Source organism: Oncorhynchus tshawytscha, unplaced genomic scaffold (assembly GCF_018296145.1).
Source record: "Oncorhynchus tshawytscha isolate Ot180627B unplaced genomic scaffold, Otsh_v2.0 Un_contig_11489_pilon_pilon, whole genome shotgun sequence".
In the NCBI taxonomy this organism is placed as follows: domain Eukaryota; kingdom Metazoa; phylum Chordata; class Actinopteri; order Salmoniformes; family Salmonidae; genus Oncorhynchus; species Oncorhynchus tshawytscha.
The window spans coordinates 17,991-30,091 of NW_024608190.1; the positions used below are offsets into that span (position 1 = coordinate 17,991).

Below are 12,101 nucleotides of genomic sequence, written 5' to 3' on the forward strand. Positions count from 1 at the left end.
TCCATCTCAGAATGTGTATTTTATTTACTCTAGAAAGTGACAACTGCAAGACAGGGTACTCCAACATCACCTAGTTACTGAACAGAACATTTAAAAAGGAAAATAATATACAGTTAAACAACATGATACTGTGCTTTTAAATCAGCAGACTGACAAATATATTGTGCTTTTATATTGGGAGATCAACAAAACATTGTAGTATTGAAGTAGTCTGGATACTGGTCTGTTTAGCCATTATTCCACTTCTTGACATAGTAAACTATATTTGGCATGTCACGGAGTGGAATGTTAGCTAAACAGACTAATATTAAAGTAAAACTGTCGACCAAACTATCCCAGTATGTACCAGTTGCCTGGTTACTGGTCAGACAGGAAGTAGTCATCAACCAGGGTCTCAGCAGCAGTCAGTCTTCCAACACACACCAGCAGCTTAGACAGCAGGGCTTGGAGTTTGTCCTCCTGGACAAGAGGACACACAACATCCTTTAAGCACTTTGTGACTGTCTTTCAATGGAAAACGAGTTAAAAATGACATGTATTATTCTCCTAATTAAAACTGACCTGCACTTTGGGAGCAAAACTAAAATGCATTCTAAATGAATTGAAACATGAAAAGGCCATCAGGGTTACTGACCAGTTTCACTCCGCTGATATCCAGGGCCAGTCTGCTTCCACTATCCAGATCCCCGTTGAACCCTGGGGCATGCAGCTGCAAACAGAGTTGTTGAAGCCCAAAAATACATGGTATGGACCCAACTGCTTACTGAGAGCTTCTTTTCAACAAGTCTATTGTTCACATCTCCTCGAGTCTCTCCAGATGAATATTCAATGCTATCATTAACTTCTGCTAATGATTTCTCCTGCATGACATGTCAGAGATTCCCTAAAACCCCTTAGAATACATATCAATTCCTGCTGTATTCCACTCTGTCCCAAAGCTGCTTGACCACGAGCTATAGAGCCATCCATCTTGTGTTATACAGAGACCTGGGCTGATCTACAGAGAGGGCAACATGAAGGTGTTTTACCCAGAACAGCAGGCAGCCGTAGGAGTACATGTCACAGGCTGGAGTAGGTGGTGTGCCTTGTGTCTGACGGAGCTCCGGGGCCACCAGGCTGATAGAGCCGGCCACCATCCCACTGTCCACTGCCCTCTGTACCTGGAACCAACATGGTACGTACAACCATGAAACAACCATACGTGGCGCTCATTCAGACAGGTGTAAAAGAAACCAAGGTACATGAGATAATGTATTTAAAATGGAAGGGGAAAACAGTTGTTTTTGTTTGATGAGAGAGATGTGGTAAATTAGGGTTGTGCTGTCCATTCATGTTTTCTGTATGTTATTTTTTAGACCAATGATCAGGCCACACCCGGCCATGATTACAGACACCTGTGTGTGTCCTTTGACACTATAGAAACTAGTCACCCCACAGTGTTTGTCATTATACCCTGATGAAGACAGCTTGTCTGTTGAAACGTTGGTTATTAGGTTATTACATCTGAGTTCCTAGTGTGCAGTTCTCCTTTACTTTGAAGTAATAGCCAGCACCTCTCCTAAACAGGTGTTCTACTCCGCTAGCCAGCACCTCTCCTAAACAGGTGTTCTACTCCGCTAGCCAGCACCTCTCCTAAACAGGTGTTCTACTCCGCTAGCCAGCACCTCTCCTAAACAGGGGTTCTACTCCGCTAGCCAGCACCTCTCCTAAACAGGTGTTCTACTCCGCTAGCCAGCACCTCTCCTAAACAGGTGTTCTACTCCGCTAGCCAGCACCTCTCCTAAACAGGTGTTCTACTCCTCTAGCCAGCACCTCTCCTAAACAGGTGTTCTACTCCGCTAGCCAGCACCTCACCTAAACAGGTGTTCTACTCCTCTAGCCAGCACCTCTCCTAAACAGGTGTTCTACTCCGCTAGCCAGCACCTCACCTAAACAGGTGTTCTACTCCTCTAGCCAGCACCTCTCCTAAACAGGTGTTCTACTCCTCTAGTCAGCACCTCTCCTAAACAGGTGTTCTACTCCTCTAGCCAGCACCTCTCCTAAACAGGTGTTCTACTCCTCTAGCCAGCACCTCTCCTAAACAGGTGTTCTACTCCGCTAGCCAGCACCTCTCCTAAACAGGTGTTCTACTCCGCTAGCCAGCACCTCTCCTAAACAGGTGTTCTACTCCGCTAGCCAGCACCTCTCCTAAACAGGTGTTCTACTCCTCTAGCCAGCACCTCTCCTAAACAGGTGTTCTACTCCTCTAGCCAGCACCTCTCCTAAACAGGTGTTCTACTCCGCTAGCCAGCACCTCACCTAAACAGGTGTTCTACTCCTCTAGCCAGCACCTCTCCTAAACAGGTGTTCTACTCCTCTAGTCAGCACCTCTCCTAAACAGGTGTTCTACTCCGCTAGCCAGCACCTCTCCTAAACAGGTGTTCTACTCCGCTAGCCAGCACCTCTCCTAAACAGGTGTTCTACTCCGCTAGCCAGCACCTCTCCTAAACAGGTGTTCTACTCCGCTAGCCAGCACCTCTCCTAAACAGGTGTTTCTCCTCCGCTAGCCAGCACCTCTCCTAAACAGGTGTTCTACTCCTCCGCTAGCCAGCACCTCTCCTAAACAGGTGTTCTACTCCTCCGCTAGCCAGCACCTCTCCTAAACAGGTGTTCTACTCCTCCGCTAGCCAGCACCTCTCCTAAACAGGTGTTCTACTCCTCCGCTAGCCAGCACCTCTCCTAAACAGGTGTTCTACTCCTCCGCTAGCCAGCACCTCTCCTAAACAGGTGTTCTACTCCTCCGCTAGCCAGCACCTCTCCTAAACAGGTGTTCTACTCCTCCGCTAGCCAGCACCTCGCCTAAACAGGTGTTCTACTCCGCTAGCCAGCACCTCTCCTAAACAGGTGTTCTACTCCTCCGCTAGCCAGCACCTCGCCTAAACAGGTGTTCTACTCTGCTAGCCAGCACCTCTCCTAAACAGGTGTTCTACTCCTCCGCTAGCCAGCACCTCGCCTAAACAGGTGTTCTACTCCGCTAGCCAGCACCTCTCCTAAACAGGTGTTCTACTCCTCCGCTAGCCAGCACCTCTCCTAAACAGGTGTTCTACTCCGCTAGCCAGCACCTCTCCTAAACAGGTGTTCTACTCCTCTAGCCAGCACCTCTCCTAAACAGGTGTTCTACTCCTCTAGCCAGCACCTCTCCTAAACAGGTGTTCTACTCCGCTAGCCAGCACCTCTCCTAAACAGGTGTTCTACTCCTCTAGCCAGCACCTCTCCTAAACAGGTGTTCTACTCCTCCGCTAGCCAGCACCTCGCCTAAACAGGTGTTCTACTCCTCCGCTAGCCAGCACCTCTCCTAAACAGGTGTTCTACTCCTCCGCTAGCCAGCACCTCTCCTAAACAGGTGTTCTACTCCGCTAGCCAGCACCTCTCCTAAACAGGTGTTCTACTCCGCTAGCCAGCACCTCTCCTAAACAGGTGTTCTACTCCGCTAGCCAGCACCTCTCCTAAACAGGCGTGCGTTTCTTTAGCCTCCAAGTTAGGATTGAGGAAAGGCTACTCACAGGAGTCTTTATGAAGTCGTAGTCTCCCACCATGCCTTGGTGTCGGTGGAGGACGAAGACGTTGTTGGGGTTGAGGGAGGCATGGGTGACGCCTGCAGCGTGGAGGGCCTGGAGGCCCCTGGCCACGCCTCTCATCACCTTCACAGTCTCCTGATCGGAGAGACAGGACAGTAGGTCAATGTGTTATACTACCAGTCTGATGGGAGAGACAGGATAGTAGGTCAATGTGTTATACTACCAGTCTCCTGATGGGAGAGACAGGACAGTAGGTCAATGTGTTATACTACCAGTCTGATGGGAGAGACAGGACAGTAGGTCAATGTGTTACACTACCAGTCTGATGGGAGAGACAGGACAGTAGGTCACACTACCAGTCTCCTGATGGGAGAGACAGGACAGTAGGTCAATGTGTTATACTACCAGTCTGATGGGAGAGACAGGACAGTAGGTCAATGTGTTATACTACCAGTCTCCTTATGGGAGAGACAGGACAGTAGGTCAATGTGTTATACTACCAGTCTCCTGATGGGAGAGACAGGACAGTAGGTCAATGTGTTATACTACCAGTCTCCTGATGGGAGAGACAGGATAGTAGGTCAATGTGTTATACTACCAGTCTCCTGATGGGAGAGACAGGACAGTAGGTCAATGTGTTATACTACCAGTCTCCTGATGGGAGAGACAGGACAGTAGGTCAATGTGTTATACTACCAGTCTCCTGATGGGAGAGACAGGACAGTAGGTCACACTACCAGTCTCCTGATGGGAGAGACAGGACAGTAGGTCACACTACCAGTCTCCTGATGGGAGAGACAGGACAGTAGGTCACACTACCAGTCTCCTGATGGGAGAGACAGGACAGTAGGTCAATGTGTTATACTACCAGTCCCCTGATGGGAGAGACAGGACAGTAGGTCAATGTGTCACACTACCAGTCTCCTGATGGGAGAGACAGGACAGTAGGTCAATGTGTCACACTACCAGTCCCCTGATGGGAGAGACAGGACAGTAGGTCAATGTGTCACACTACCAGTCTCCTGATGGGAGAGACAGGACAGTAGGTCAATGTGTTATACTACCAGTCTGATGGGAGAGACAGGACAGTAGGTCAATGTGTTATACTACCAGTCTGATGGGAGAGACAGGACAGTAGGTCACACTACCAGTCTCCTGATGGGAGAGACAGGACAGTAGGTCAATGTGTTACACTACCAGTCTGATGGGAGAGACAGGACAGTAGGTCACACTACCAGTCTCCTGATGGGAGAGACAGGACAGTAGGTCAATGTGTTATACTACCAGTCTGATGGGAGAGACAGGACAGTAGGTCAATGTGTTATACTACCAGTCTCCTGATGGGAGAGACAGGACAGTAGGTCAATGTGTTATACTACCAGTCTCTGATGGGAGAGACAGGACAGTAGGTCAATGTGTTATACTACCAGTCTCCTGATGGGAGAGACAGGACAGTAGGTCAATGTGTTATACTACCAGTCTCCTGATGGGAGAGACAGGACAGTAGGTCAATGTGTTATACTACCAGTCTCCTGATGGGAGAGACAGGACAGTAGGTCACACTACCAGTCTCCTGATGGGAGAGACAGGACAGTAGGTCACACTACCAGTCTCCTGATGGGAGAGACAGGACAGTAGGTCACACTACCAGTCTCCTGATGGGAGAGACAGGACAGTAGGTCAATGTGTTATACTACCAGTCCCTGATGGGAGAGACAGGACAGTAGGTCAATGTGTCACACTACCAGTCTCCTGATGGGAGAGACAGGACAGTAGGTCAATGTGTCACACTACCAGTCCCCTGATGGGAGAGACAGGACAGTAGGTCAATGTGTTACACTACCAGTCTCTGATGGGAGAGACAGGACAGTAGGTCAATGTGTTATACTACCAGTCTGATGGGAGAGACAGGACAGTAGGTCAATGTGTTATACTACCAGTCTCCTGATGGGAGAGACAGGACAGTAGGTCAATGTGTTATACTACCAGTCTCCTGATGGGAGAGACAGGACAGTAGGTCAATGTGTTATACTACCAGTCTGATGGGAGAGACAGGACAGTAGGTCAATGTGTTATACTACCAGTCTGATGGGAGAGACAGGACAGTAGGTCAATGTGTTATACTACCAGTCTCCTGATGGGAGAGACAGGACAGTAGGTCAATGTGTTATACTACCAGTCCCCTGATGGGAGAGACAGGACAGTAGGTCAATGTGTTATACTACCAGTCTCCTGATGGGAGAGACAGGACAGTAGGTCAATGTGTTACACTACCAGTCTCCTGATGGGAGAGACAGGACAGTAGGTCAATGTGTTACACTACCAGTCTCCTGATGGGAGAGACAGGACAGTAGGTCAATGTGTTACACTACCAGTCTCCTGATGGGAGAGACAGGACAGTAGGTCAATGTGTTACACTACCAGTCTCCTGATGGGAGAGACAGGACAGTAGGTCAATGTGTTACACTACCAGTCTCCTGATGGGAGAGACAGGACAGTAGGTCAATGTGTCACACTACCAGTCTCCTGATGGGAGAGACAGGACAGTAGGTCAATGTGTTATACTACCAGTCCCCTGATGGGAGAGACAGGACAGTAGGTCAATGTGTTACGCTACCAGTCCCCTGATGGAAGAGACAGGACAGTAGGTCAATGTGTTACACTACCAGTCTGATGGGAGAGACAGGACAGTAGGTCAATGTGTCACACTACCAGTCTGATGGGAGAGACAGGACAGTAGGTCAATGTGTTACACTACCAGTCTGATGGGAGAGACAGGACAGTAGGTCAATGTGTCACACTACCAGTCTGATGGGAGAGACAGGACAGTAGGTCAATGTGTTATACTACCAGTCTCCTGATGGGAGAGACAGGACAGTAGTCCAATGTGTTACACTACCAGTCTGATGGGAGAGACAGGACAGTAGGTCAATGTGTTATACTACCAGTCTCCTGATGGGAGAGACAGGACAGTAGGTCAATGTGTTATACTACCAGTCTCCTGATGGGAGAGACAGGACAGTAGGTCAATGTGTTACACTACCAGTCTGATGGGAGAGACAGGACAGTAGGTCAATGTGTTATACTACCAGTCTCCTGATGGGAGAGACAGGACAGTAGGTCAATGTGTTATACTACCAGTCTGATGGGAGAGACAGGACAGTAGGTCAATGTGTTACACTACCAGTCTGATGGGAGAGACAGGACAGTAGGTCAATGTGTTACACTACCAGTCTGATGGGAGAGACAGGACAGTAGGTCAATGTGTCACACTACCAGTCTGATGGGAGAGACAGGACAGTAGGTCAATGTGTTATACTACCAGTCCCCTGATGGGAGAGACAGGACAGTAGGTCAATGTGTTACACTACCAGTCTCCTGATGGGGAGACAGGACAGTAGGTCAATGTGTTATACTACCAGTCTCCTGATGGGAGAGACAGGACAGTAGGTCAATGTGTTATACTACCAGTCTCCTGATGGGAGAGACAGGACAGTAGGTCAATGTGTTATACTACCAGTCTCCTGATGGGAGAGACAGGACAGTAGGTCAATGTGTTATACTACCAGTCTCCTGATGGGAGAGACAGGACAGTAGGTCAATGTGTTATACTACCAGTCTGATGGGAGAGACAGGACAGTAGGTCAATGTGTTACACTACCAGTCTGATGGGAGAGACAGGACAGTAGGTCAATGTGTTACACTACCAGTCTGATGGGAGAGACAGGACAGTAGGTCAATGTGTCACACTACCAGTCTGATGGGAGAGACAGGACAGTAGGTCAATGTGTCACACTACCAGTCTGATGGGAGAGACAGGACAGTAGGTCAATGTGTTATACTACCAGTCCCCTGATGGGAGAGACAGGACAGTAGGTCAATGTGTTACACTACCAGTCTCCTGATGGGGGAGACAGGACAGTAGGTCAATGTGTTATACTACCAGTCTCCTGATGGGAGAGACAGGACAGTAGGTCAATGTGTTATACTACCAGTCTCCTGATGGGAGAGACAGGACAGTAGGTCAATGTGTTATACTACCAGTCTCCTGATGGGAGAGACAGGACAGTAGGTCAATGTGTTATACTACCAGTCTCCTGATGGGAGAGACAGGACAGTAGGTCAATGTGTTACACTACCAGTCTCCTGATGGGAGAGACAGGACAGTAGGTCAATGTGTTATACTACCAGTCTGATGGGAGAGACAGGACAGTAGGTCAATGTGTTATACTACCAGTCTGATGGGAGAGACAGGACAGTAGGTCACACTACCAGTCTCCTGATGGGAGAGACAGGACAGTAGGTCACACTACCAGTCTCCTGATGGGAGAGACAGGACAGTAGGTCACACTACCAGTCTCCTGATGGGAGAGACAGGACAGTAGGTCAATGTGTTATACTACCAGTCCCTGATGGGAGAGACAGGACAGTAGGTCAATGTGTCACTACTACAGTCTCCTGATGGGAGAGACAGGACAGTAGGTCAATGTGTCACACTACCAGTCCCTGATGGGAGAGACAGGACAGTAGGTCAATGTGTCACACTACCAGTCTCCTGATGGGAGAGACAGGACAGTAGGTCAATGTGTTATACTACCAGTCTGATGGGAGAGACAGGACAGTAGGTCAATGTGTTATACTACCAGTCTCCTGATGGGAGAGACAGGACAGTAGGTCAATGTGTTATACTACCAGTCTGATGGGAGAGACAGGACAGTAGGTCAATGTGTTATACTACCAGTCTCCTGATGGGAGAGACAGGACAGTAGGTCAATGTGTTATACTACCAGTCTCCTGATGGGAGAGACAGGACAGTAGGTCAATGTGTTACACTACCAGTCTGATGGGAGAGACAGGACAGTAGGTCAATGTGTTATACTACCAGTCTCCTGATGGGAGAGACAGGACAGTAGGTCAATGTGTTATACTACCAGTCTGATGGGAGAGACAGGACAGTAGGTCAATGTGTTATACTACCAGTCTGATGGGAGAGACAGGACAGTAGGTCAATGTGTTACACTACCAGTCTGATGGGAGAGACAGGACAGTAGGTCAATGTGTCACACTACCAGTCTGATGGGAGAGACAGGACAGTAGGTCAATGTGTTATACTACCAGTCCCTGATGGGAGAGACAGGACAGTAGGTCAATGTGTTATACTACCAGTCTCCTTATGGGAGAGACAGGATAGTAGGTCAATGTGTTATACTACCAGTCTCCTGATGGGAGAGACAGGACAGTAGGTCAATGTGTTATACTACCAGTCTCCTGATGGGAGAGACAGGACAGTAGGTCAATGTGTTATACTACCAGTCTCCTGATGGGAGAGACAGGACAGTAGGTCAATGTGTTATACTACCAGTCTCCTGATGGGAGAGACAGGATAGTAGGTCAATGTGTTATACTACCAGTCTGATGGGAGAGACAGGACAGTAGGTCAATGTGTTACACTACCAGTCTGATGGGAGAGACAGGACAGTAGGTCAATGTGTTACACTACCAGTCTGATGGGAGAGACAGGACAGTAGGTCAATGTGTCACACTACCAGTCTGATGGGAGAGACAGGACAGTAGGTCAATGTGTCACACTACCAGTCTGATGGGAGAGACAGGACAGTAGGTCAATGTGTTATACTACCAGTCCCTGATGGGAGAGACAGGACAGTAGGTCAATGTGTTACACTACCAGTCTCCTGATGGGGAGACAGGACAGTAGGTCAATGTGTTATACTACCAGTCTCCTGATGGGAGAGACAGGACAGTAGGTCAATGTGTTATACTACCAGTCTCCTGATGGGAGAGACAGGACAGTAGGTCAATGTGTTATACTACCAGTCTCCTGATGGGAGAGACAGGACAGTAGGTCAATGTGTTATACTACCAGTCTCCTGATGGGAGAGACAGGACAGTAGGTCAATGTGTTACACTACCAGTCTCCTGATGGGAGAGACAGGACAGTAGGTCAATGTGTTATACTACCAGTCTGATGGGAGAGACAGGACAGTAGGTCAATGTGTTATACTACCAGTCTGATGGGAGAGACAGGACAGTAGGTCACACTACCAGTCTCCTGATGGGAGAGACAGGACAGTAGGTCACACTACCAGTCTCCTGATGGGAGAGACAGGACAGTAGGTCACACTACCAGTCTCCTGATGGGAGAGACAGGACAGTAGGTCAATGTGTTATACTACCAGTCCCCTGATGGGAGAGACAGGACAGTAGGTCAATGTGTTACACTACCAGTCTCCTGATGGGAGAGACAGGACAGTAGGTCAATGTGTCACACTACCAGTCCCTGATGGGAGAGACAGGACAGTAGGTCAATGTGTCACACTACCAGTCTCCTGATGGGAGAGACAGGACAGTAGGTCAATGTGTTATACTACCAGTCTGATGGGAGAGACAGGACAGTAGGTCAATGTGTTATACTACCAGTCTGATGGGAGAGACAGGACAGTAGGTCAATGTGTTATACTACCAGTCTGATGGGAGAGACAGGACAGTAGGTCAATGTGTTATACTACCAGTCTGATGGGAGAGACAGGACAGTAGGTCAATGTGTTACACTACCAGTCTCCTGATGGGGAGACAGGACAGTAGGTCAATGTGTTACACTACCAGTCCCTGATGGGAGAGACAGGACAGTAGGTCAATGTGTTACACTACCAGTCTCCTGATGGGAGAGACAGGACAGTAGGTCAATGTGTTATACTACCAGTCTGATGGGAGAGACAGGACAGTAGGTCAATGTGTTATACTACCAGTCTGATGGGAGAGACAGGACAGTAGGTCAATGTGTTATACTACCAGTCTGATGGGAGAGACAGGACAGTAGGTCAATGTGTTATACTACCAGTCCCTGATGGGAGAGACAGGACAGTAGGTCAATGTGTTACACTACCAGTCTCCTGATGGGGAGACAGGACAGTAGGTCAATGTGTTATACTACCAGTCTCCTGATGGGAGAGACAGGACAGTAGGTCAATGTGTTATACTACCAGTCTCCTGATGGGAGAGACAGGACAGTAGGTCAATGTGTTATACTACCAGTCTCCTGATGGGAGAGACAGGACAGTAGGTCAATGTGTTATACTACCAGTCTCCTGATGGGAGAGACAGGACAGTAGGTCAATGTGTTACACTACCAGTCTCCTGATGGGAGAGACAGGACAGTAGGTCAATGTGTTATACTACCAGTCTGATGGGAGAGACAGGACAGTAGGTCAATGTGTTATACTACCAGTCTGATGGGAGAGACAGGACAGTAGGTAGGTCACACTACCAGTCTCCTGATGGGAGAGACAGGACAGTAGGTCACACTACCAGTCTCCTGATGGGAGAGACAGGACAGTAGGTCACACTACCAGTCTCCTGATGGGAGAGACAGGACAGTAGGTCAATGTGTTATACTACCAGTCCCTGATGGGAGAGACAGGACAGTAGGTCAATGTGTCACACTACCAGTCTCCTGATGGGAGAGACAGGACAGTAGGTCAATGTGTCACACTACCAGTCCCCTGATGGGAGAGACAGGACAGTAGGTCAATGTGTCACACTACCAGTCTCCTGATGGGAGAGACAGGACAGTAGGTCAATGTGTTATACTACCAGTCTGATGGGAGAGACAGGACAGTAGGTCAATGTGTTATACTACCAGTCTGATGGGAGAGACAGGACAGTAGGTCAATGTGTTATACTACCAGTCTCCTGATGGGAGAGACAGGACAGTAGGTCAATGTGTTATACTACCAGTCTGATGGGAGAGACAGGACAGTAGGTCAATGTGTTATACTACCAGTCTCCTGATGGGAGAGACAGGACAGTAGGTCAATGTGTTATACTACCAGTCTCCTGATGGGAGAGACAGGACAGTAGGTCAATGTGTTATACTACCAGTCTGATGGGAGAGACAGGACAGTAGGTCAATGTGTTATACTACCAGTCTGATGGGAGAGACAGGACAGTAGGTCAATGTGTTATACTACCAGTCTCCTGATGGGAGAGACAGGACAGTAGGTCAATGTGTTACACTACCAGTCTGATGGGAGAGACAGGACAGTAGGTCAATGTGTTATACTACCAGTCTCTGATGGGAGAGACAGGACAGTAGGTCAATGTGTTATACTACCAGTCTGATGGGAGAGACAGGACAGTAGGTCAATGTGTTACACTACCAGTCTGATGGGAGAGACAGGACAGTAGGTCAATGTGTTACACTACCAGTCTGATGGGAGAGACAGGACAGTAGGTCAATGTGTCACACTACCAGTCTGATGGGAGAGACAGGACAGTAGGTCAATGTGTTATACTACCAGTCCCCTGATGGGAGAGACAGGACAGTAGGTCAATGTGTTACACTACCAGTCTCCTGATGGGGAGACAGGACAGTAGGTCAATGTGTTATACTACCAGTCTCCTGATGGGAGAGACAGGACAGTAGGTCAATGTGTTATACTACCAGTCTCCTGATGGGAGAGACAGGACAGTAGGTCAATGTGTTATACTACCAGTCTCCTGATGGGAGAGACAGGACAGTAGGTC

At 48.5% G+C, this 12,101-nt stretch overlaps 1 protein-coding gene across 2 annotated transcripts in view; it reads right to left on the bottom strand.

The window, feature by feature from the left end:
* The window catches only part of LOC112238287 (serine/threonine-protein kinase 31-like), a 30,664-nt gene continuing 18,563 nt past the window's right edge, over nt 1–12,101 (bottom strand). For both annotated transcript variants that reach the window (XM_042312926.1, XM_042312925.1), the window contains 4 exons: nt 3,543–3,692; nt 1,029–1,160; nt 635–709; nt 1–459 (listed from right to left, as the gene is read on the bottom strand). In XM_042312926.1, the coding sequence (XP_042168860.1) occupies nt 358–459; nt 635–709; nt 1,029–1,160; nt 3,543–3,692 (459 nt within the window). In that variant the 3' untranslated portion in view covers nt 1–357. The remainder of the gene's footprint in view (nt 460–634; nt 710–1,028; nt 1,161–3,542; nt 3,693–12,101) is intronic.